Source organism: Scyliorhinus torazame, chromosome 6 (assembly GCF_047496885.1).
Source record: "Scyliorhinus torazame isolate Kashiwa2021f chromosome 6, sScyTor2.1, whole genome shotgun sequence".
Lineage (NCBI taxonomy): Eukaryota > Metazoa > Chordata > Chondrichthyes > Carcharhiniformes > Scyliorhinidae > Scyliorhinus > Scyliorhinus torazame.
This window is the reverse complement of record NC_092712.1, coordinates 77782479-77809821: the sequence shown is the minus strand read 5'-3', so window position 1 is coordinate 77809821 and position 27343 is coordinate 77782479. Positions and strand designations below refer to the sequence as shown.

The 27343-nt window shown below is 44.7% G+C and overlaps 1 protein-coding gene across 4 annotated transcripts in view; it reads right to left on the bottom strand.

Moving 5' to 3' along the window:
* Positions 1–11573: 11573 nt before the first annotated feature.
* The window catches only part of arhgap12b (Rho GTPase activating protein 12b), a 422708-nt gene continuing 406938 nt past the window's right edge, over positions 11574–27343 (bottom strand). For all 4 annotated transcript variants that reach the window (XM_072508348.1, XM_072508349.1, XM_072508352.1 and 1 more), the window contains 2 exons: positions 15283–15388; positions 11574–13079 (listed from right to left, as the gene is read on the bottom strand). In XM_072508348.1, the coding sequence (XP_072364449.1) occupies positions 12902–13079; positions 15283–15388 (284 nt within the window). In that variant the 3' untranslated portion in view covers positions 11574–12901. The remainder of the gene's footprint in view (positions 13080–15282; positions 15389–27343) is intronic.

Sequence of the window (27343 nt, the reverse complement as noted above, 5' to 3'; positions counted from 1 at the left end):
ACATCTCTCAATCATTTTTCTCTTCAAAAGTGCAGCAAACTGAACCATTTACACCATTTTATTTTAAGGTCAATGATCCAGCTTGTGTAACACATTGTTGTGTTGTGCTGCCTCGGATAACACAGGCTGCTACTTGATGCAGTCTTAACTAAAGGATGCTCCAGACTCTGAAATGAGTTCAACATGTTTATTGAACTATTAACACAGTTCTCAAATAAGATCGACTCTCTGCTAATCTAACTGTAGTAACTCAGTCTAATTGTACTAGCTTGCTCTAAGCCACATGCTGGGGTGTGATGATGCTGATCAACCCTGTCTAACTCTCTAGATCAGTGATCTTCAAATTTTTTTTAACGGGGACCCATTTTTACCAACCGGTCAACCTTCGGGACACAACCCGGCCGATCTTCGCGACCCACGCCGGCCGCCCTGCGCGACCCACCATTTTCTCTTACCTTGTTTGCTGCTGACAAAAATGGAGGAAATGGTTTTGGGTCCCTTTGGCTCTCGTACACACTCCTCCAATGGAACCTGTTAGATGAAGGTGAAGCCTTCCGGTGTTGGAAAGTATTGAGTCTCCATCTGTCCAAAGTTCTGCATTTTTATCCTGTAAAATTTTGTCAAATAAATCCCCCCCAAACTTGTAAAGAAAAAGAAAATGAAATGAATAAAATAAATAAAAATGAAATGAAGAAAATAAATGACTAAAACCCCCCTGAACTTGCAAAACAAAAAATTGCGACCGTTTAAAAAAAAAAGCTGCCGCACTGCGCATGCACACCGATGATCGGGCACGCATGCGCAGTGCGGCCGTATTTGTTTTACATGATTGTGGCCATTTTGAAGGCCGCTTGCAGCCAGCGTTATTAACAGCCAGCTGCTGCGGCTGTTGCGCGCAGATTTGCGCGATCGGGAGTGCCGCGATGTACGGCTCCGCGACCCTCCCGACACCCACCCGTGACCCACCCGTGGGTCACGCCCCCGGGTTTGACAATGCCTGCTGTAGATGTCTGTCTGTGGAAAGAGGCAGGGTGTGAGTGCCTCATCCCTTTTATAGTGTTTATGTCATGCCCCCTTGTGGTAATGCCACCTCTGAGTGTCCTGACTGCCCATTGGCTGTGTTCTATTCTGAATGTTCATTGGTTGCATGTTTGCATATCATGTTGCATATCATGACATCTCCCTCTTTTTTTGTAGATGTATATTGTACACGTGAATGTGTCTGTCTAATGTTACTGACTGAGGAATACAGAACAGAACAAACAAAACAAATGCTCATAAGTCCAGTCTATGAGGCTGGTGTCTGATCCTCGTCGACTGCCTGAGAGGTGGTGGAGGGGATGATGATGTCTTGACAGGCGAGTGGGAGGCACGACTGGTGGCCTCGTGGTTCGAGGTGTCTGGAGGTGGCAATTCGACATGTGGAAATGGAGGGGAAAGTGGTTGTGGGCAAGCATCTTTTCGCAGTGCCCTTCGATTCCTTCGCACAATGGAGCCATCAGCCATACGTATGACATAGGATCTGGGTGCGGCCTGTCGAACAACGACAGCCGGAGCAGACCACCCACCATCCGGTATCTTGATCCTGACCGTGTCTGCCGGGGATAGCACGTCCAGATCGGTGGCATGTGCATCATAGCCCTGCTTCTGGCTGTCGCGAAGCTGCTGCATCTTCTGCAGCACCGGGAGGTGATCAAGGTTGGGCAGGTGTATGGCTGGAAGCGTCGTCCGCAGGTCCCTGTTCATCAGCAGTTGAGCTGGCGACATGCCAGTGGACAAGGGAGTCGCCCGGTACACAAGTAGTGCAAGGTGTATGTCGGAAGCGGAGTCAGAGGCCTTGAGGATGAGCTGCTTAACGATGTGCACCCCTTTTTCGACTTTGCCATTGGACTGCGGATAGTGAGGACTGGAGGTGACATGCCTGAAATTGTAGCTCTTGGCAAACGTGGACCATTCTGTGGAACCATGAGCCAATGTCGCTCATGACGGTGTTCGGGATGCCATGCCGTGAGAATGTCTCTTTACACGCTTTGATGACGGTCCGTGAGGCGAGGTCTGGCAGCTTCAGCACCTTAGGATAGTTCGAAAAGTAATCGATGATTAAGATATAGTCGCGACCATTCGCGTGGAATAGGTCAATGCCAACTTTGGACCACGGGGAGGTCTCTAGGTCATGTGGTTGGAGCGTCTCCTTTCTTTGCGCTGGTTGGAACCTCAGAGGTTTCGCAGTTGAGGACCATCTCCGTGATGTCCTGGTTGATGCCGGGACAGTAGACAGCTTGCCGGGCCCTGCGCCTGCACTTTTCTACGCCCAGGTGTCCCTCATGAATCTGCCGCAGCACCATGCTCTGGAGACGTAGAGGAATGACTATCCTGTCCAGCTTGAGCAGGATGCCGATCAGCGTCAGGTCGTCCTTGATGTTGTAGAATTGAGGGCATTGCCCTTTCTGCCAGCCATTGCTGAGGTTGTGGATGACTCGCTGCAACTCTTTGGCCGTCTCTTCTCGGATGAGAACGATCATCTCATCTGTTGCCGGGAGAGTGCTTGCACACAGTTGTACCTGCAATTCAATGTGCTGGATGATCTCCAGTGGTTCACTGGGCGAGGTGACGGAGTGGGACAGTGCATCGGTGATGGTGAGCTCCTTGCCAGGTGTGTACACCAAATTGAAATCATACTCCGGAGTTTGAGCAGAATTCTCTGCAAACGAGGCGTCATGTCGTTCAGGTCATTTTGGATGATGTGGACCAGAGGCCTATGATCCGTCTCAACAGTAAATGTTGGCAAGCCATAGACATAATCATGAAATTTGAGGATGCCAGTGAGAAGACCTAAACACTCCTTCTCAATCTGCGCATATCTGGTCTCAGTGGGTGTCATTGCCCATGAGGCGTATGCTACTGGTACCCAGGATGACGTGTCGTCTCTTTGAAGCAACACCACCCCAATGCCATCCTGACTTGCATCTGTGGATATCTTGGTCTCTCGGTCTGGGTCAAAGAATGCAAGGACGGGTGCAGTGATGAGCTTGGCTTTCAGTTTCAGCCACTCTGTTCGGTGCTCCACCTTCCACTCAAAGGCGGTTGATTTTTTTCACCAGGTTGCGTAGGGCCATGGTGTGTGTGGCCAAATTCGGGATGAACTTACGAAGGAAATTGACCATTCCCAGGAAGCGCAGTACTGTCTTCTTGTCCTCGAGGACTTTCATTGCCTCGATGGCTTTAATTTTGTCTGTGTCCAGGCGCACACCGTGTTGCAAAATCTGATCGCCCAGGAACTTCAGCGTGGATGTCCCAAAACAACTCTTGGACCTGTTTAGCTGGTGGCCATGTTCATGTATGCGTCGGAATACTTTCTTGAGTCATGACACATGTTCCTCTGGGGTTGTGGACCAGATTATGATATCGCCAACGTAGACACAAACCCCTTCTATTCCCTCCATCATCTGTTCCATGATGCGATGGAAAATCTCTGATGCCGAGATGATGCCAAATGGCATTCGGCTGTAGCAGAACCTGCCAAAAGGCATGCTGAAGGTGCAGAGCCTTCTGCTGGATTCTTCAAGTTGGATTTGCCAAATTCCTTGGGATGCATCCAATTTTGTGAAGAAGCGCGCATGTGCCATCTCACTCCTGATTTCTTCCCTCTTCGGAATGGGGTAATGCTCCCGCATAATGTTTTTGTTTAGATCCTTGGGGTCAATGCAGATGTGTAGGTACCCCGAAGGTTACTTTACGCACACCATCGAGCTGACCCAGTCGGTTGGTTCAATGATCTTGGAGATGATGCCTTTATGTTGTAGACTTGTGAACTCTGCCTTCAGGCGCTCTCTCAGTGGAGCAGGGACTTGTTGTGGTGCGTGGACCACGGGCTTGGCATCAGGCCGCAGTAGAATCTTGTACTCGTACGGCAGCGTGCCCATCCCGCTAAATACATCTGGGAACTGGGTTAGGATGTCGTCGATGCTGGCCTGAAGATCCGAATGGGACGGCATTGTGGTGTAGACCCTTTGAATGAGGTTCAGTTGCGTGCAGGCGTGTGCACCTAGCAGGGACGCCCTGTCTGGTTTAACAATCTTGAAGCGTAAGCTTGCTTGTGTGTGTCGGCTGGACACCTGCAGATGGCAGGACCCCAGTGCCTTGATTGCGTTTCCATTGTAGTCCAGGAGTTTGCAGGCAGCTGGAAGGATTGTGGGGGGCTTCTTGATTCTCTTGAAGTCCACCTGCGAAATCAGGTTGGCGGATGCACCTGTGTTCAGCTTGAACTGGATGGGGCAGTGGTTGACCTACATCACTGCATGCCATTCGTCCTTGGAATCCATGGCTAGGATTGATTGGACTTGCGATGTATCCGGTGTGGCGTATTCGCACTTCATAATAAGGCCCACTCGGTAAGTGTTGTCCAGGTATTCATCATCTGGGTCCGCCGCAGTGCCTGGATCAGAGTCATGCATTCGATGTTGCACATTTCTGATGCGCCGCTGCCGGAATTGGGAGCGCTGGCTCCTGACTGGTGGTGCAGATCTGCATAGGGCTGCATAGTGGTTTGGTTTCCCACAGTTTAAACAGACTTTGCCTCTTGCAGGGCAGTTTTTAAAAAAATGGGAGGTGCTGCAGTTCGCACATGTCACGACGCTCAGTGCGTTGTTGCAGTTCTCGGACGTCTGCCCCTGCGCAGTGCGATTTTCGGCCGTTTCGTGTTCCTGATCGCATTTCACATGTGTCGGGCCCCGGGAAGAGGGCGCAAAATGGCCGCTTTCATCAATGTGGAGGTGCTGCATCTAGGAGATGGCCTGACACACTCCACCTCGTGGGAGGCTTGTTTTTCACTTTCTACCGTTTTGTTTTGTAAATAACGATTTTTAGAGTGCTCATGCAGAGTACACGTTTCAATCGCGACTGGCAGGGTCATGTGCTTGATTTTCAACAATTGCTCTCACAGAGGATCAGAGTGAACTCCAAAAACAATTTGGTCCCTGATCAAAGATATCACCGAAGTTGCAGGATTGCGCTAGAAGTCTAAGGTTAGTTAGATAGGAGGTGAAGGATTCGTCTTTACCTTGCTTCCCCTGCTTGAAGATGTAGCGCTCAAAGGTTTTGTTGGTGTCCACCTCGCAGTGGCTGTCGAATTTGTTCAGGATGGTTTGGTACTTCGTTTTGTCCTGCTCTTCGGAAAAGTGAAAGGAGTTGAATATCTCTATCGCATGGTCACCCGCAGTGGTGAGTAGAAGAACTATCTTCCACGCATCGGTCACGCCATTGAGGTCGGATGCTTCCACATATAGTTGAAATTTCTGCTTGAATGATCGCCAGTTGGCACTAAGATTGCCAGTCGTCCTGAACTGATGAGGAGCCTGAATCTTGTCCATTGTGCCTGTATGCAGTAGCTGGTTGTCACGGATCTTGCTGAGTTGAACTAAATAGATTGAACAGTCACTCCTGGTATCATGTTGTGTTATGCTGCTTCGGATAACACAGGCTGCTACTTGATGCAGTCTTAACTAAAGGATGCTCCAGACTCTGAAATGAGTTCAACGTGCTGATTGAACTATTAACACAGTTCTCAAATGAGTTTGACTCTCTGTTAGTCTAACTGTAGTAACTCAGTCTAACTGTACCAGCTTGCTCTAAGCCACGTGCTGGGGTGTGATGCTGCTGATTAACCCTGTCTAACTCTCTAGATGTCTGTCTGTGGAAAGAGGCAGGGTGTGAGTGCCTCATCCCTTTTATAGTGTTTGTCACGTCCCCTTGTGGTGATGCCACCTCTGAGTGTCCTGACTGTCCACTGGTTGTGTCCTATTCTGAGTGTTCATTGGTTGCATGTTTCATATCATGACACACATCACCTCCTATTTCATGACTTCGAATTTGAGCATGGCGCCTTGTCACAAACTTTATGATGTAAGCATCAACATGTCAACAACATTTTCTTTCTTCACCTCTACTGTTATCTATATAGCATCATAGTAGAAAATGTCCAAATGCACTTCATAGGGTGACAATCCTCATGTCAATAATGCTTCCAAAAAGCTAGCAATTGTTAAATATTATTACCTTTGCTTTAGTACATTCTGATTGTTCTTCAAGACTTCCCCACAACCTGTTAAACTTTGAGAATTGCCATGACATGTGATTTGCAAGCGTCTAGCTCTTCTGTTATTGAAGAGTGAAGCTTTGACCTTTGAACCTGATTGATTGTCGTGTGACTCTCTGATTGATTGGCTGCAGCAGCGATGCGTGCTTCACTTGGAATTCTAATTTGTGAAGGTAGCATTTTCAAAGAAGCTGGGTCAACATAGAGGGAAGTAAAACCATCACTTTAGAAACAAGTCTGGAATGAAGGAGCAGAGTTTACAATTAGCGTTGTTCTTGTACAAATGCTCTGGTAACAAATTTCTCTGTGGTATAAACATAGACATTAACTTATTCATTTTAAATGGGTAAACGCCTGCATTAAAATAATAGAGCGGAGTCTGGTGAAAGTATGTTAGGTGTCTGTATGGGAACTACAATTCTGTCCTAGGATTTTAAATCAGGACCAATATTATAAACCTGGAATGACATGAGCAGCATGGTTAGTTGGCGAGTGTTGAGATAAACAAGCAATCTTGCAATTGGATGCCAAGAGACAATATCAGACCAAGCTAGAGTCGCAGACTAGCATTAGACTCTTGTCGGTTGTGGCAAGATCTAAACAAAATAATGGGCTACAAAGCTTAAGCCGAGCAGCATCTCCGGCAGCAGCGCACCCCTTCCCGGTGAACCTAATGCATTCTATGCTCGGTTCGAGCAGGAAACCATCAAACCGCTGTCGACTGCCCCAGCAGCCCCGGTCACGCCCATACCCACCATCACAGCTGCTGAAGTCAGATCGGTCTTCCTGAAAGTGAACCCTCAGAAGACAACGGATCCGGACGGGGTCCCCGGTCGTGCACTCAGATCCTCCTTGGACCCACTGGCAGATGTGTTCGCGGACATCTTCAACCTCTCCCTACTCTGTTCCGAGGTCTCCATCTGCTTCAAGAAGACCACTATCGTAACAGTGCCAAAGAAGAACCAGGCAACGTGCCTCAATGACTACCGTCCGATGGCCCTGACATCGATTGCAATGAAGTGGATCGAGAGGTTGGTCATGAGGCAAATCAACTCCATACTCCCAGAATGCCTAGATCCACTGCAATTCGCATACAGGCACAACCAGTCCACAGCAGATGCCATCTCCCTGGCCCTAAACTGAATCCTGGAGCACCTCGACAACAACGACTCTGACATCAGACTCCTATTTATTGACTACAGCTCCGCCTCCAACACTATAATCCCAGCCAAACTCATATCAAAGCTCCAAAACCTACGACTTGGCTCGTCACTCCGCAACTGGATCCTCGACTTTCTGACCCATAGACCACAATCAGTAAGAATAAACACTTCCTCCACGATAGTCCTCAATACTGGGGCCTCGCAAGGCTGTGTACTTAGCCCCCTACTATACTCCCTATACACACACGACTGCGTGGCAAAATTCCGTCTACAAGTTTGCTGATGCCACGACTATAGTGAGTTGGATCTTGAACAACGACGAGTCAGAATACAGGCGGGAGATAAGAGAACCTAGTGGAGTGGTGTAACAACAACAATCTATCCCTCAATGCCAGTAAAACTAAAGAGCTGGTCATTGACTTCAGAAAGCAAAGTACTGTACACACCCCTGCATCAACAGAGCCGAGGTGGAGATGGTTGACAGCTTCAAATTCCTAGGTGTGCGCATCACCAAAAATCTGTCCTGGTCCTGGTCCACCCATGTCAACACTATGACCAAGAAAGCACAGCATCTATACTTCCTCGGGAGACTAAGGAAATTCGGCACGTCCACATTGACTCTTACCAACTTTTACAGATATAGCATAGAAAGCATCCTATCTGGCTGCATCACAGCCTGCTATGGCAATTGCTCAGCCCAAGACCAGAAGAAACTACAGCTTACTCATTCTTACAACTTCTTCCATCGGGCAGAAGATACAAAAGTCTGAGAACACACAGATTCAAAAACAGCTTCTTCCCCGCTGTTACCAGATTCCTAAATGACCCTCGTATGGACTGATCTGATTAATGCTACAATCATGTATGCTTCACCTGATGCCGGTGTCTATGTATTTACATTGTGTACCTTGTGTTGCCCTATTACGTATTTTCTTTTCATGTACTAAATGATCTGTTTGAGCTGCACGTAGAAAAATACTTTTCACTGTCCCTCAGTACATGTAACAATAAACAAATCCAAATCCAACTGAAACCTGGAGACTGCTTCAGGTCAAAAACCTGAATAAGGTCCCCAAACTTTGAAGTTTTTAAAAAACTAGATGTTTGTGAAGTGCAGAAGCAAAATGAAACAAACTATATAATAGAAATACATTTTCAAGATATGAACAGTTATCCAATGCCTGTATGATGTAAAAATAAGTTTTCTTTAGAAGAGGTCAGCAACAAAGACAGAGATAAATTTTACAGAATGCGGCAAGTAAATGCATCACTGGTGCTGACCTGTTTTTTGTGGAGTCAAAAGATCCAAGATGTGCCATGCGCTTGTTTCAATTGTTCATGGGTACTGAAGCATTTATGGTGTCTCAAGTGCTGACCTTTGTGGCATTGAATGCAGCACAAGTCCACTAGTTACATTTCTACAAAACCATTACTTTTAAATATCTAATTTCACAATTCAATTGTTTTAGAAGTATAACTTTAAAATAGGAATTAAAATGTTAGATAAATGGAAACATCTGATTGAGAAACTGGTAAACAACCCAGAAGCAAGTGCAATTCAAACAAACCTGGGATAATTACAGTTTTAAGGGTAACCTGTGTTTATTTATAGTCAGTTAGAAATGAGAAAACAAAACAAATGATTACCCCGTCCCTGAGCTTTAGGTAAGGATAGAATGGTTACAGCTTTCTTAGTAAGCGATTTAAATTATTCATGCAGTTCCCAGATCAAAGAAGCTAAATGCAGCTTGTAAACAATGGGTTTTAAGTGGAATCAGCAAGTCTGGAAAAAAGGCCATTAACTCTATTCGGGATATAAATTAATCATTTGGGTCATCGCGTCATCAGGTTGTTTTGAAGGTAAAAGATAATTTACATTACTGTTGGGACCATCCCAACTACGCCACATTGCTCTGGAGATAGGTTGTACAAGGAGGAGGTCCTTTGTCTGGGTTTAGCTGTATGTGTTATCCCGAGTTCAGAGGCAGAGTTCAGAATTTGCCAAGAGCAGTGCAACAGGAGAATGGAGCTATTATTAGAAATCAGGGCGTTTCTAATTTTTTGTTTATGTCACAGTGTCGGATTGCGAGTGAAGCTCAGGCTTGAGCTGAAAAGTCCCAGACCTTACAAGGCAGCTGTGGAAAAGTTTGGAGTTGGTCCCCAGAAAGCAGAGAACCTTCAAAACCCTTATAAGTAACCAAAGACTTTCTGCAGGGATTATAGTGGAAAAGAAAAGGTTTGGTTGAGGAAGTTTAGTTGAGGATTTAGTGTTTACTTTACTTGTTACCTGTACAGTAAAATGTATTTGTTTTGAACTATAGGACTTTATTCTTTCAGGATTTTGAATTTCTTTTTAAAAAGTTAATCTTTACAATCCTGAGAAATTCCTCAGTTTCAGCAACATAGAAAAATATCAGTTAAAACTTCCCCAATTTTAATTCTCACCTCCTTTAAGACTTATGGATTATATATACTGTTTGTCATTGCATACAGCCTTGATCCTATTTTTGTACTTGTAAATCTAACATCTGAATTATGCAACTTCCTGAATAAATACAAAATATCCATTTAAAATTAACTATTTTCCTACCCAGACTTCAAATTCCAGCAGGCAGGTGGACTAATATTATTTCACACTTTGTTTATTGCATATACAATTGTCAGTTCCAAATGATATCAGCTTTCTTGTATTCATTGTTTCCCTTGGTTTATTTGTTTACAAGTATATTTAAGTGGTGAATGACAAATTATTAATGCTTTCCAAAACCATTTTCTACTTTAAATATTCTTTGAAAAAAGGAAATCGAAGCAGAGCACCTTTTGTTTAAAATACTTGTTATAGGATAGTCTAGGCTGATTTATCTTTGGACATTTTAACAAAAACAGTTTCTTACTTCAAGCTGCTTTTTTCATTTGTTCATCGATGTGGGCATCACTAGAGGGTTCAGCATTTAGTGTGTTTTCTTAATTGTCAGGATAAATGGCTACTTTTCAGTTTGACAAACTGTAAAGGTTACTGCACAAAATAAGAGCTTGTGATGTAGGGGGTGACATATTACAATCGCAGTATTGTTACGGCGCAGGAGGTAATTCAAGCCCATCGTGTTTGCATCTGCTCTCCAAATTAACATGGATAGAGGATTGGTTAAGTCACAAAAAACAGAGTTGGGATAAATGATTCATTTTCAGGTTGGCAAACTGTAATGAGTGGGGTACCACAGAGATCAGTGCTGGGGTCTCAATAATTTACAATTTATATTAATGACTTGGATGAAGTAACTGCACTGTAAATTCTATGATAATCTACGATAATCTATGAAGGGATTGATTGTATTGTAGCCAAATTTGCGAATCGAAGATAGGTAAGAAAGGAAGTTGTGAGGAGGATACAAAGAATTTGTAAAGTGGTATCTTTTAAGTGAGTGGACAATAATTTTGCATATGGAGTATAATGTGGGAAAATGTCAGGTTATCCACTTTGACAGAAGGACAAAAACGTCAAATATTATTTAAATAAGGAAATTGCAGAAGCCTAAGGGATGGATGCGAATGTCCTGCTACATGAATCACAAAACGTTAGCATGCAGGTAGAGCAAGCAATTAGGATAGTAAATGGAATGTTGGCCTTTATTGCGAGGGGCGGAATATAAAAGTAGGGATATCTTGCTGCAGCTGTACAGCACATGTGTGAGAGTACACCTGAAGTACTATATACAGTTTTGGTCTCCTTACTTAGAGAGCAATAAATTTGCAATGGAAGCAGTTCTGAGGAGGCTCACTAAGTTCATTCTTGGGAAGAAGGGGTTGTCTTCTGACAAAAGGTTGAACAGTTTTGGCCTATAATTATTCGAGTCTTTAAGAACGAGAAGTGAAACATATATGATTCATAGGGGGCTTGACAGGATAGATACTGAGATGATGTTTTCCCTTGTGAGGGAATCTAGAGCTAGGGGCACAATTTAAAAATGCAGGGTTGTCAATTTAAGTCAGAGATGAGTTTTTTCCCCCTCTCAAGAGGTCTTTAATCTTTGACATTCTCATCCCTGAGAGCAGTTCAGGCTAGATCATTAAATATATTCAAGGCCAGGTTAGACAGATTTCTGATTGACAAGGGATGTCAAGTGGGGCGGGGGGCAGGCAGGTGAGTGTAGTTATGGCCACAATCAGATTAGCCAAGATGTTACTGAATGTTGGAACATGCCCGATGGGCTGAATGGCTGGTCCTTCTCTTATTTCTTATGATCTTACCAGAACCATTACACCACTGCATCAAAATACTTGCAAGTTTATTCAGAATTCAAAAATAAACAGAGAGATTTTTCATAATTTTGTTTTAATTTTTGATTAGACATAGCATATCGCCATACAGCAGTTAGTTTAAAAAAATACATTCAAAAGAAATCTTCAGATCATGTTCCCAGAAACAGGTAGTATCCGAAAGAAACCTGTTTATACAACCAGTCCACATCAGTAAAATGGAAAAATTCAATTGAGCATCAAGTAAATCTGCTTTAATACCAATCAGTGCACACATGACATTTTATCAAATGTTAGCACTTATTGTACAATAAATTGCTATGCAGATTTTCTTTTCAAATTTTGTCTGTACATTTTAAATAAACAGCTTTTGTTGTAGTGCACCTAGAAAGCACAAGCCTACACAATACTTTCCAGTACCATTTGAAATACAAATGGTTAAGATTTGCCCTGCATCAAAATTACCAATAGCTAAAAAGTGCCGCAGCTTCTTAGTATACCCAAGAATAGCCCCCCGTGTTGCCTGTCATAAAATACCCCGAAAAAGCTCTTAGTATTGATCTTAGCTGGTCCACTGACCAGCAATTGAATATTACAAGTTGGCAAAATATGATTAGAAAATGTTACTGTATGAAAAACATACTTTGTTAAGGAACTATACACGATTATATATACATTGTTTGAGAGCGTGTTATTTTAACGTATTATACTCTATTTATCTGTACATCACTAGTGTTCTGAAACACAGTGTGTGATCATATGACCCCTGTATTAACAGTAGGTTTGAGGGAACAGCAAGTGCAGGATTGCTTATAGTCCATATTTATCAACCAGGAAGAATCAACATTAATACTTTAGCTCTTGCCTTTCGAGTAAACCTGTAAAAAATAAATTACACAAAACCTGGCCACGCTTTTGTGTGGACTCAGCAACAATATACAGTATTAGGACTTCAGCTATACCAAACAGCAGAAAAGGCTGCAAGAGAAGTTTGCTAACTATGTGCAGGAAATAGAAATTTCCTAAAGATATCTACACATGTACAGAAGAGTACTGCCAAGTTCCTCAGGCAAATATTGTTTCAAAAGAACCCAGTGTATATACTACAGTATATTTAAGTCTCTACTCTTCGTTATAACCAATTGATATGCTTCCCTGCATCTATCTGTATTACATTTTATGCAAAACATCTGCAGCAGTGCCATCTGCTTTCAAGATTGATAACCACTGAAAAAAACAGATCCTTTTAAAAACCAGAGGAAGACAAGTGCAAAGTTTACCATTTTCTGGTTGACTCAAGGTACAAAACAAAAACACTTAAAATATAATCTTTTTTTTCCTCATGGTGGGTTTTGGTAGGTTTGCATTTCACTTGCTCATTTTTTTTTCAACTTCTTCCAAATATGGTATCATACTCTGATAAGATCAACTCCACAATCTGATTCTGGTATACCATGTGGACTGCAATATTTCCCGTCTCCTTTTCTGGCCTCAGGAGGGTGGGGCCAAATACTATGGCAACACTTTGACTGGTCATTCGGTTTACTTCAGAACGGGCAATAACTCTGGAGAGAAAAGTTTTAAAAAGTTCAAGAAACAGACACCTACAAAATCAAACAATATGCAATTACTAATAACTTGTCCAATAACATGTTCCATTTACTGAGGGAATAAAAGCACCCCAATTGTTAACCGTTGCTTTTTCAAATGCCTTTGATCTGTTGTGCATTTTCAGTAATTCATGCCTTGCCGTTTTTCTTATTTATAACAATGGAAGTGGCTGCCACACAGACCAATACTAGGTTACCATATCAGATAAATTAATTTCACTTTTTGTTTTGATGGGCTGTAAGCACTGCCACAGCTCCAATACTAAAGAATAATTTAAGCCTACTTGTGACAATAATGACTATTATTATATTATTATAAATCGGTGTCAAAGTGTTACATCAGTGCATGCTCCTCTTTTGAGGTAGAATGTAAGGCACATTGTTGGGCATAGTATAAAAGGAACTTTACTCTGTATTATACATGTACTATATAAGATAGCAAAGGATGGGCCTGTAACAGTTTTATTCAGAAGGGAAGGCTGCTACTTTATAAGACCAAACTGATCAATTGAGAATAGACACGCTGTCCATTTTAAAATTTGTGATGTAAATGTTATATTTTAGTTCGCTAGATCTGTTCTGTAGGAAAACTGCTCATTCCGTTTTGCTAAAATAACATACGGGGATAGGGTGGAGGTGTGGGGCTTAAGTAGGGTGCTCTTTCCAAGGGCCGGTGCAGACTCTATGGGCTGAATGGTCTCCTTCTGCACTGTAAATTCTATGATTCTATGGCTGACCTGAGAGTGTCTTATGTCGAAAATGGGTGCCTGAATCGACAAAATGTCTCCTATTCCATCACTATTATCTCAATGAGTACCAAATGTCTTGAAAATAAATTCTAATAACTGAAGCAGTGTATCATCAATACTGAGCATAACTTGGGTTCTACATCAGTATCAAGTTATTGAGTAAGAATGTGGCTTATATTATGAATAATATTGGGTCAGATTTTGCTGGGAACAAGAAAGGATGTGCATTATTAATGCACAAATTGGCCAGCAACTTGCAGGGAGACAGTGATGTAGTGGTATTGTCACTGGACTAGTAAACCAGAAACCCAGGGTAATACTCTGGGCAGATGGTGAAATTTGAATTCAATAAAAATCTGGAATTAAAAGTCTAAAGATGACCATGATACCATTTTGATTGTCGTTAAAACACATCTGGTTCACTAATGTCCTTTTGGGAAGGAAATCTGCCATCCTTACCTGGTCTGGCCTACATGTGACTCCGGGTCCACAGCAATGTGGTTGACTCTTAACTGCTCCCTCAAAGGCAATTACAGATGGACAATAAATGCTGGCACAGCCAGCAACACCCATGTCCCGTGAACATATATTAAAAAAGTACCCCATGAATTATGATCAGAGTTGGGAGATGATTTTGCTGCTGTCGTTTGCTTTGTGAACACATCATCTTGCTTTTAACAGCCATCTAATTTTCATGAAGTTGCTGCATTTGTACATTATTTGCCCATTAAACCTGTCAGAGAAAAAAGTCTAATAACTACTAAAGTACCGTTTTGGGATATTTGTTAACTGTCAATCAACCAATAAATTATAAATGTGACATCTTTTGCATTTACTTGTGAATTGTTTTTAGAGATTTTCAAAATGTCAAATATTAAACTCGGTTCCCCCCAACCAGCTCACACTGCCAGCAACTTAGTGGACAAAACATTTATAAACCTAAACTTGCAGAAACAATTCTAACCAATGGGCATACCACAAGATGCACCCCCCCCCCCCCAACCCCTAAGGAAATCTGATTGAGAAAATAACATGACAAAACTCAGCGTGCAAAAGGAGTTTTACATTTATGGATTTTTGTTCTATTAATTCACGGGATGTAGGTGTCACTGGCTGGTCCAGCATTTATTCCCCATCCTTAATTGCCCTTAACCGAGTGGCTTGCTAGACCATTTCACAGAGCATTTTAGATTGCTGTGGATCTGGAGTTGCATGTATTTATCAAAGTCAATTCTAACTATGGTGAGTATGGGTCCCAGAGCATTGCCTGGATTACTAGTCCAGTGACAATACCACTATGCCACTGTCATCAAACATGGTCAACATGTTATGCACAATATTTATTTTTGATCACAGTTATGCTCTGCCTTGAGAAAACTCATCACAGGTACAAAGTAATTCACACTTACTTGACAAGGTGCTTGAATAGCACTTGCATAGTGTCATGGTTCGGTTTAGGTAATAGCCTGATTAGCTCAGTAATACCCTGAATACGGTTCTTGTAGTCTGGAATTTCTGAAAACCAAATCAAATAAAATTGGTTTTATGTTTGCTGCTTTATATGTGTGCATGAATATACAAAACACAAATTATCTTCGGCAACAAAACTCACTTAATACATTAATCAGTGATCTGACTGGGCCAGAATGTTATCTAGCTCTTAAGTAAAAGTGGTTTTGTAGATCTAGGAATTATGTCATTCTTTTTTAATCACTAGTTGTTATCAATGGTTATTATAGTATCAACAGAGATAAACTTAACTAAATAAACAGCAACTCTTAAAAGATTACCTTGATTTTTCTCTTCACAGATGTTTACTTACTTGCTTTGTATTTCTAGCACTTTGTTCAACAAACTAACTGTGTCATCTGTTAGATTTTATACAGTATTTGGCTGCTGGCAGGAACAGCCAAGATTAAAAAAACAAAGATTATAGTTAGCAGTTTCCCCCCCAAAATGCATTCTCAGGATGTGGATGCCACTGATAAGATTGGCATTCTGGTTCATCACCAGTTGACCTTGGAAAGTGGTAACGGGCCTTCTTCTTGATTCGCTGCTGTTTGCAGTGGTGAAGGCACTTGCACAATTCTATTTTTAAGGAGGACATCAAAGGATTTTGAACCAATAAGAATGAAGAAATACTGATGTGTGACTTGCAGTGGAACTTGGAAGTGATGATGCTCCCATACAGATGATGCACTTTTCCTTCTTGGGTGATAGAAATCATGGGTTTAAGAGATGCTGTCAAAGGAATCTTGGAAAATTGCATCAGGTACATCCTATAGACACATTAGACTGCAGTTGCGGCTCGCCAATGGTAGAGGAAGGCGATGTTTTAACCAGTGGATGGAGTACAGGTCAAATGCTTTTTTTTGTCCTGGATAGTTTTGAGTTTATCTAGTGTTGCTGGAGCTGCACCTATCCTGGCAAGTAGAGAGTGTTCTATCGCACACTGAATTTCGGCCTTCCAGGTGATAGTCACGTGAGCCACTGACCAGAAAATGCATGGTCTCCAACCTATTCCAGTAGCCACAGCATTTATGTAGCTGATATTTGGTCAATGGTGCCCTCTAGGACGTTGATAGTCGAAAATTTGCTGAAGGTAACACCACTGAATCCCAAGGGAGGTGGTTATGCCCTTGTTCAAGATAATCATTGCTTGATATGGTGTGGTGCGAATGCTACCTGTTTCACATCAGTACAAGCCTGGAAGTTGTTCAGCTTTTGCAGCATGTCTGCACAGAAAACTTAAATAATGTAAATAATTGTAAATAGAGTTGATCAATGCAACCATCAGCCAACAGCAATTCCTTATGACATGATCGAGGTGGAAATAACTGGGCCCTGCCAGAGGTGCCACCTTCCACTAGCTTTAAATTCCTTGCTCAGATGTATTTATAAGATCCCAAAGGCAGCAATGAAATTCTTTTCAGTGTCCTAGCTAATACTGATCTCTCAAACAACAACACCAGTAACAAGCCGTTTGGTCTGTTATCTCGTTTCCAATTGGATTGGCTGTATTTGCCTACATCACTATGACACTGAACTTTGAAAGTACAGGTTGAGTATCTTTGATTCGTAAATCCAAAAATCGAACACCTCTAAAAACCAAACAGGTCCAAAAATTGCACTTTTTTGAACCTCATCAACCTTTAGCAAGTCCTTGACCCAAGCTGACATGATCCAAGCAAACACAAACTTCACTGACTGCACCTAACCTTTAGCGCAGGATGTCTGGTCTGCACATTGGCACTTTGAACCCACTCCTACAAGCAGAATCACAGATGGCGCCACGGGTGCAATTTATTACAGGTACCCTGTGTATTTATTATTCCATAATACATTTTACTTTTCTAGCCATTTTATTTACTTTACACTATTGCTAACCTGGACTTAGGCTGTTGTAATCATAGAATTTATGGTGTAGAAGGAGGCCATTCGGCCTATCGGGTCTGCACCGGCCCTTGGAAAGAGCACCCTGTGCCTCCACCCTATCCCCGTAAACCAGTAACCCCACCTATCCTTTTGCAAAATAAGGGGTAATGTAGCATGGCCAATCCACCTAACTTGCACATCTTTGGACTGTGGGAAGAAACCGGAGCACCCAGAGGAAACCCACGCAGACACGGGGAGAAAGAGCAAACTCCACACAGACAGTCATCACGAGGCCAGAATTGAACCCGGGACCCTAGGGTTATGAGGCAGCAGTGGGACCGTGTCATGCCGCCCACAATGTAAGTAGGCCTAGCTCTATATGCACTATTTGAAAAGCAAAATTATCTGAAATCCAAAACGCAATTAGCCTCGAGGATTTTGGATACATAACTGGCAGTAAAACCATCTGAGCACATGAAAAACATTATATATTATATATGCAAGTAATTTCCTTTCTTGGAAGGCAGAAATTAACTGAATTACATTTTTGATACAATATATATTTCTCCAAATACATCTACTGGCCAATTGACAGAATCAGTTCATCCTTGAAAAGAAAATGGGTGGCACAGGATTTGGAGTTTGAAATCATCCTCTCCTCTTGGTTAAATTATGTTCTACGGTAAGTGAAAAGAAAGCAGTGGAAAATCTGAATGGTGAATTAAACTGCATAAAACAAGCAATGAATCTTTTCTGGCTTAATTTTGTTATCATTTCCCTGAGGTTCTTTTAATATTGACTTAGATTTTTATAATTTTCTCCATCGATCAGATTCAAAGGTGAACAGTGTAAGAAATTATAACTTTGCTGCTGTCTAAAACAGATTGCCTGGTGGAACACCCGAGAGATGGTCAAAAATATTGGAATGTTGCAAATGCCACTCTGTGGCTGAACTGTGCACTACAAGCTGTTGAAAAAAGGGCAGTTTGGAGACTCTCCGCGGCTGCCATGGAGTAGGTCGCACATTTGATAGCTCCCACCTGTGACAGATGTTTGGACCGTTTTCCTCCGTTTTCTTCTGGATTTTATGGGATAAACTGGTGAAGAGTGAGACTGTATGGAGAATTGGACCAGAAGTGGCCGTGTGAGAAGACAAAGTCCTATAAGGAAGACGCGAGCAGAGCTGGTAACACGAAAAAGCATGGCGGAGAAGCAGGGCCGCGGGGAGATGGCACAGTGGTCGACGGAGCAGCTGAAGTTTTTCGAAGATTGCTTCGCCAAGCTGAAGAAGGACACACTGGATCCGATTAAGGCTTCGATTGATCAAGTTGTGCAGAATCAAGAGACCCACGGGAGAGCGATCCAGGAGGTGGAGAAAAAGGTGTCCGAGCACGAGGAGTATATGACCGTGCTGGAGACCAAGGTGGAGATGATGAACGACCGCCAGAAAAGAATGCAGGAGAAGCTGGAGGACCTGGGGAACAGGTCCAGGAGGCAGAATCTTAGAATTGTCAGCCTCCCTGAAGGCAGTGAGTGATCGGATGCGAGGATTTATGTGACGGACATGCTGGAGAGGTTGATGGGGGCTGAGGCGTTCCCTTGGCCCCTGGAAGTGGATAGAGCGCACAGAGCCCTCGCGAAGAAGCCCCAAGCGAACAAGCCTCTGAGAGCCATGGTGGCATGCTTTCACCATTTCCTGGACAAGGAACACGTTCTGCGGTGGGCCAAGAAGGAACGGAGCAGCAAATGGGAGAACTGTGAGCTGTGCATTTATCAGGACCTGGGCGCAGAGCTGACCAAGAGGCGAGCTGGGTTTAATCGGGCAAAAACAGCCCTCTTTAAGAAGGGGGTGAAGTTTGGGATGTTGTACCCAGCCCGTCTGTGGGTCACACATGAGGAACGGGACTTCTACTTTGAAACACCAGACGAAGTATGGACTTTTATTAAAGAAAAGAGGCTGGAGGCGAATACAAAGACACTGAAGCTTTGGAGTGGCGGCGATTTGTTGTGTTGGGTTGTATAATTTTGTCTTGCAGGGAGCTGGTTAGAGGGGGGATGGGCTTTGGGGTTGATTCTGCTTTTTGGGTGATTACTTTTCTAAAGTGGCTGTTTCTTCACTGTTTTTTCTGATGTTTATTTACTGGGGAATGTGATGCTTTTAAAATGTTTGCCCATGTGGGGGGAGAGGGGAGAGAAACAATGGGGAGACAGACTGCTTGGTGCCAGGGGTGGGCGCTATCAAGTCAGCACGGGTCAGCTGACTCTCGGAAGCGCAGTGGGGGGGCTGAGCAGGTGTGAAGCTGGAGCTCGACTTGGGGGGGTTGGGTTTCTAGTGTTGTTGCTGGGGGGGGGGGGGGGGGGGGGGGGAAGGGGGATGTGCGTTGCTGACAGGGGAGGAACTGTTAATAGGCAACAAATGTGAGGTCGGGAACGGCAACTGCCCGAGGGGGGGCTCGAGGAGGCGGAGGGCATGAGGTAGAGGCTGGCCAAAAAAGGGTGATGGCTAGTCAGCAGGGGCGGGGGGGAGGGGCTGGAAGCTCCCCGAGCAGGCTGATAACATGGAACGTCAAAAGGCTGAGTGGGCCGGTCAAGAGGGCTCTCGTGTTTGCGCATTTGAGGGGACCGAAGGCGAGTGTGGCAATGCTACAAGAGACACACCTAAAGGTTACAGACCTGACGAGATTGAGAAAGTGGTGGGTTAGCCAAGTGTTCCACTCAGGGCTGGACTCAAAGACCAGGGGGGTAGCGATCTTGATCAGCAAACGAGTGGCATTCGAGGCAGGGAGAACTGTGTCAGACAAGGGGGGTAGGTACATAATAGTAAGTGGGAAGCTGGAGGGGTACTCCAGCGGGTGGTACTCGTGAACATATATGCTCTGAATTGGGACGATGTGGAATTTATGAGGCGGGTTTGAGGTAAGTTCCCAGACTTAGAGTCACGTAACCTGATCATGGGAGGAGACTTTAACAGTCATTGATCCGGAATTGGACAGGAATGCAGGACTGGAAGGAGGCCGACTGCGGCAAAGGAATTGAAGGGGTTTATGGAACAAATGGGGGGAGTAGACCCACGGAGGTTTGCACGGCAAAGGGCGAAATCGTTTCCTTTATCTCACATGTCCACAAGGTATACTCTCGCATCAACTTTTTTGTTCTGAGCAGGGTGCTCATTCCGGAGGTGGTGGATACTGAGTACTCGACAATCGCAGAGTCGGATCATGCCCCGCATTGGGTGGATCTACGGGTTACTATGGAGAGAGGGCAACGCCCGGTGTGGAGACTGGATGTGGGGTTGCTAGCGCTCGAAGCGATCTGTGGGCGGGTTAACAAGTCCATCCAGAACTACCTGGAAACAAATGATACGGGGAAGGACTCCACAGCGACGGTTTGGGAAGCTCTGAAGGCTTCAGAGGGGAATTAATCTCGATACGGGCCCACAGAGAAAAGGCGGAACGGGTTGAGAGGGATAGATTAATGGAGGAGATACTCCAGGTGGACAGGAGGTACTCGGAGACCCCGGACGTGGGGCTACTGAGGGAGCGGCGGAGGTTACAGGCAGAGTTTGGGCTGTTGACCACAGGGAAAGCGGTGGAACAGTTGAGGAAGGCAAGGGGGGTGATTTATGAGTACGGGGAAAAGGCAAGCAGAATGTTGGCGCATCAGCTCAGGAAAAGGGAGGTGGCCAGGGAGATAGGTAAAGTAAAGAGTAGAGGCAGGAATACTGTCCTGGACCCAGCGAAGGTGAACGAGGTGTTTAAGGACTTCTATAGTAAATTATATGAGTCGGAACCCCCGGCTGGGGTGGAGGTGACGAGGCAGTTTTTTGATCAGTTGAGGTTCCCGAGGGTAGATGAGGATCTGGTGGAAGGGCTGGGAGCCCCAATTGAGATTGAGGAAATAATCAAAGGGCTGGAGGGCATGCAGGCGGGCAAGGCCCCGGTGGAATTCCATAAGAAGTTTTCAGAGACATTGAGCCCACTGCTGGTGAGGACATTTAATGAAGCAAGAGAGAAGGGAGTCATCCCCCCAACAATGTCGCAGACCTCGATTTCATTGATCCTGAAACGGGAGAAGGATCCGGAGCAATGCAAGTTATACAGGCAGTTTTCTCTACTGAATGTGGACGCCAAACTGCTGGCTAGGATACTGGCCACAAGGATAGAGGACTGTGTCCCGGGGGTGATAGGGGAAGACCAGACGGGATTTGTAAAGTCAGGATGAATATGTGGCTTGAAAGCTGGTGCAATAGGGAGGGGTTCAGATTTTTGGGACATTGGAACCGGTTCTGGGGGCGGTGGGACCATTACAAATTGGATGGTCTACATCTGGGCAGGACTGGAACCAATGTCCTAGGGGGTGCTTTTGCTAACACTGTTGGGGAGGTTTTAAACTAATGTGGCAGGGGGATGGGAACCAGATTAGGAAGTTAGAGGTCAGTAAAGAGGCAGCAACTAAAGCCAGTAAGGTACTAGATAATAAACTCAATGTGACTAAGGGGAAGAGTCGACACGGAAGAGATTATGAACACAAAGGGACAGGTGGTCTGAGGTGCATTTGTTTCAATGCGAGAAGTGTAGCAGGTAAGGCAGATAAACGTAGGGCATGGATTAGTACCTGGGAATATGATGTTATTGGTATTACTGAGACTTGGTTGAGGGAAGGGCAAGACTGGCAACTAAATATCCCAGGGTATAGGTGCTTCAGGAGGGATAGAGAGGAAGGTAAAAGGGGTGGAGAAGTTGGATTGCTGGTCAGAGATGATATCACAGCTGTGATTAAGGAGGGCACGATGGAGGATTCGAGCACTGAGGCAATATGGGTAGAGCTAAGAAATAGGAAGGGTGCAGTAACATTGTTGGGACTTTACTACAGGCCTCCCAAAAGTGAGCGTGAAGTAGAGGTACAAATATGTAGACAGATTATAGAAAAATGTAGGAGCAATAGGGTGGTCGTGATGGGAGATTTTAACTTCCCCAACATTGAATGGGACTCAGGTAGTGTTGGAGGCGTAGATGGAGCAGAATTTGTAAGGAGCATCCAGGAGAGTTTTTTAGAGCAGTATGTAAATAGTCCAACTCGGGAAGGGGCCATACTGCACCTGGTATTGGGGAATGATACCGGCCAGGTGGTTGAAGTTTCAGTCGGTGATTACTTTGGGAATAGCGATCACAATTCCGTAAGTTTTAGAATACTCATGGACAAAGACGAGAGTGGTCCTAAAGGAAGAGTGCTAAATTGGGGAAAGGCCAAGTATAACAAAATTTGGCAGGAGCTAGGGAATGTGGATTGGGAGCTGTTTAAGGGTAAATCCACATTTGAAATGTGGGAATCTTTTAAGGAAAGGTTGATTAGAGTGCAGGACAGACATGTCCCTGTGAAAATGAGGGATAGAAATGGCAAGATTAGGGAACCATGGATGACGGGTGGAATTGTGAGACTAGCTAAGATGAAAAAGGAAGCATACATAAGATCTAGGCGACTTAAAACCGAAAAAGCTTTGGAGGAATATCGGGAAAGTTGGACAAATCTCAAACGCGCAATAAAGAGGGCTAAAAGGGGTCATGAAATATCTTTGGCTAACAGGGTTAAGGAAAATCCCAAAGCCTTTTATTCGTATACAAGGAGCAAGAGGGTAACTAGAGAAAGGATTGGCCCACTCAAAGACAAAAGAGGGAATTTATGCGTGGAGTCAGAGGAAATGGATGAGATTCTTAATGAGTACTTTGCATCGGTATTCACCAAGGAGAGGGACATGATGGATGTTGAGGCTAGGGATGGATGTTTAAATACTCTAGGTCAAGTCGGCATAAGGGGGAAGTTTTGGGTATTCTAAAAGGCGTTAAGGTGGACAAGTCCCCAGGTCCGGATGGGATATATCCCAGGTTACTGAAGGAAGCGACGGACGAAATAGCTGGGGCCTTAACAGATATCTTTGCAGCATCCTTGAGCACGGGTGAGGTCCCGGAGGACTGGAGAATTGCTAATGTTGTCCCTTTGTTTTAGAAGGGTAGCAAGGATAATCCCGGGAACTACAGGCCGGTGAGCCTTACTTCAGTGGTAGGGAAATTACTGGAGAGAATTCTTCGAGACAGGATCTACTCCCATTTGGAAGCAAATGGACGTATTAGTGAGAGGCAGCACGGTTTTGTGAAGGGGAGGTCGTGTCTCACTAACTTGATAGAGTTTTTCGAGGAGGTCACTAAGATGATTGATGCAGGTAGGGCAGTAGATGTTGTCTATATGGACTTCAGTAAGGCCTTTGACAAGGTCCCTCATGGTAGACTAGTACAAAAGGTGAAGTCACACGGGATCAGGGGTGAGCTGGCAAGGTGGATACAGAACTGGCTAGGCCATAGAAGGCAGAGAGTAGCAATGGAGGGATGCTTTTCTAATTGGAGGGCTGTGACCAGTGGTGTTCCACAGGGATCAGTGCTGGGACCTTTGCTCTTTGTAGTATATATAAATGATTTGGAGGAAAATGTAACTGGTCTGATTAGTAAGTTTGCAGACGACACAAAGGTTGGTGGAATTGCAGATAGCGATGAGGACTGTCGGAGGATACAGCAGGATTTCGATTGTCTGGAGACTTGGGCGGAGAGATGGCAGATGGAGTTTAATCCGGACAAATGTGAGGTAATGCATTTTGGAAGGTCTAATGCAGGTAGGGAATATACAGTGAATGGTAGAACCCTCAAGAGTATTGAAAGTCAAAGAGATCTAGGAGTACAGGTCCACAGGTCATTGAAAGGGGCAACACAGGTGGAGAAGGTAGTCAAGAAGGCATACGGCATGCTTGCCTTCATTGGCCGGGGCATTGAGTATAAGAATTGGCAAGTCATGTTGCAGCTGTATAGAACCTTAGTTAGGCCACACTTGGAGTATAGTGTTCAATTCTGGTCGCCACACTACCAGAAGGATGTGGAGGCTTTAGAGAGGGTGCAGAAGAGATTTACCAGAATGTTGCCTGGTATGGAGGGCATTAGCTATGAGGAGCGGTTGAATAAACTCGGTTTGTTCTCACTGGAACGAAGGAGGTTGAGGGGAGACCTGATAGAGGTATACAAAATTATGAGGGGCATAGACAGAGTGGATAGTCAGAGGCTTTTCCCCAGGGTAGAGGGGTCAATTACTAGGGGGCATAGGTTTAAGGTGAGAGGGGCAAGGTTTAGAGTAGATGTACGAGGCAAGTTTTTTACGCAGAGGGTAGTGGGTGCCTGGAACCCGCTACCGGAGGAGGTAGTGGAAGCAGGGACGATAGGGACATTTAAGGGGCATCTTGACAAATATATGAATAGGATGGGAATAGAAGGATACGGACCCAGGAAGTGTAGAAGATTGTAGTTTAGTCGGGCAGCATGGTCGGCACGGGCTTGGAGGGCCGAAGGGCCTGTTCCTGTGCTGTACATTTCTTTGTTCTTTGTGAGCTTGACGTCAGTGGTAGGCAAATTGTTGGAGAAGATACTGGGGGATAGGATCTATTCACATTTGGAAGAAAATAGACTTATCAGTGATAGGCAGCATGGTTTTGTGCAGGGAAGGTCATGTCTTACAAACCTAATAGAATTCTTTGAGAAAGTGACAAAGTTAATTGATGAGGGAAGGGCTGTAGATGTCATATACAGTAAGGCGTTTAATAAAGTTTCCCATGGCAGGTTGATGGAAAAGTGAAGTCGTATGGGGTTCAGGGTGTACTAGCTAGATGGATAAAGAACTGGCTGGGCAACAGGAGATAGAGAATAGTGGTGGAAGGGAGTGTCTCAAAATGGAGAAAGGTGATTAGTGGTGTTCCACAGGGATCCGTGCTCGGACCACTGTTGTTTGTGATATACATAAATGATCTGGACGAAGGTATAGGTGGTCTGATTAGCAAGGTTGCAGATGATACTAAGATTGGTGGAGTTGCAGATAGCGAGGAGGACTGTCAGAGAATACAGCAAAATATAGATAGATTTGAGAGTTGGGCAGAGAAATGGCAGATGGAGTTCAATCCAGGCAAATGCGAGGTGATGCATTTTGGAAGATCTAATTCAAGAGCGGACTATGCGGTCAATGGAAGAGTCCTGGGGAAAATTGATGTACAGAGAGATCTGGGAGTTCAGGTCCATTGTACCCTAAAGGTGGCAACGCAGGTCGATAGAGTGGTCAAGATGGCATACAGAATGCATGCCTTCATCGGATGGGGTATTGAGTACAAGAGTCGGCAGGTCATGTTACAGTTGTATAGGACTTTGGTTAGGCCACATTTGGAATACTGTGTGCAGTTCTGGTCGCCACATTACCAGAAGGACGTGGATGCTTTAGAGAGGGTGCAGAGGAGGTTCACCAGGATGTTGCCTGGTATGGAGGGTGCTAGCTATGAAGAATGGTTAAGTAGATTAGGATTGTTTTCGTTGGAAAGACGGAGGTTGAGGGGGGACCTGATTGAGGTCTACAAAATTATGAGGTATGGACAGGGTGGATAGCAACAAGCTTTTTCCAAGAGTGGGTGTGTCAATTACAAGGGGTCATGATTTCAAGGTGAGAGGGGGAAAGTTTAAGGGAGATGTGCGTGGAAAGTTTTTTATGCAGAGGGTGGTGGGTGCCTGGAACGCTTTGCTAGCGGAGGTGGTAGAGGCGGGCACGATAGCATCATTTATGATCCATCTAGACAGATATATGAACGGGCGGGGAACAGAGGGATGTAGATCCTTGGAAAATAGAAGACAGGTTTCGATAAAGATCGGCGCAGGCTGGAAGGGCCGAAGGGCCTGTTCCTGTGCTGTAATTTTCTTTGTTCTTTGTTCAAGCAACTCAAGGCCATGTTCAAAGGATTTTAAATGTTATTATGATGCCTTCAGAAGGAGAGGAGGTGGAGGTGTTGGTAGCAATGGATGCGGAGAAGGCTTTTGATCGGGTGGAGTGAAATTACTTGTGGGAGGCGCTGGAAGGTTTGGGTTTGGTGAGGGCTTTATTGACCAGGTGCGGTTGCTCTATCAGGCACCAGTAGCGAGTGTGTGTACGAACCGGCTGAGGTCGGGGTGCTTCAAACTACATTGAGGGTCGAGGCAAGGGTGCCCCCTCTCCCCGTTACTGTTTGCTCTGGCCATAGAGCCATTGGCCATGGCGTTAAGAGCTTCTAGAAACTGGAAAGGGCTGCGTTGAGCTGGGGGGGGGGGGGGGGTCTTGCTTTACGCAGATGACCTGCTCTTGTATATTTCACACCCATTGGAGGGGATGGGGAAGTAATGCGAATCCTGGGGGAATTTGACAATTTTTCAGGGTATAAATTGAACATGAGGAAAAGCGAGATGTTCGCGATTCAGGCAAGAGGACAGGAGAAGAGACTGGGAGAGCTGCGGCTTAGAATGGTAGGGAAGAGCTTTCGATATCTGGGAATCTAGGTGGCCCGGGAATGGGAGGCACTGCACAAGTTAAACCTATCCCGGTTGGTAGAACAAATGGAAGGAGACTTTAAGAGATGGGACAAGCTCCCGCTTTCACTGGCGGGGAGGGTACAGACCGTGAAAATGACGGTCCTCTATAGATTTCTGTTTGTCTTTCAGTGGCCCCATCTTCATCCCTAAGGCATTTTTCAAGCTGGTGAATAAGGTTATTTCGGGCTTTGTGTGGGCGGGTAAAACCCCACAAGTGAAGAAAGTGTTACTGGAGCGCAGTCGGGGGGAGGGTGGGCTGGCGCTGCCGATCTTCTGCAATTACTACTGGGCGGCTAATATAGCCATGATTAGGAAGTGGGTAGTGGGGGGAGGGGTCAGCATCGGAGCGGATGGAGGCGGCGTCATGCAAAGACACCAGTTTGGGAGGACTCATAATGGCACCTCTTCCGTTCTCGCCGGCCCGATACTCCACAAGTCCGGTGGTGGTGGCGGCTCTGAGAATCTGGGGGCAGTGGAGGAGATATAAGAGAGTGGAGGGAGCATCAGTTTGGATCCCGATTTATAATAATCAGAGTTTTGTACCGGGTAGGCTAGATGGTGGGTTCCAGAGTTGGCAAAGGGCAGGAATTAGAAGGATGGGGGATCTATTTATAGATGGGAGCTTCCCCAGCTTGAAAGCTTTGGAGGATAAATTTGAATTGCCAGCAGGGAACGGGTTTAG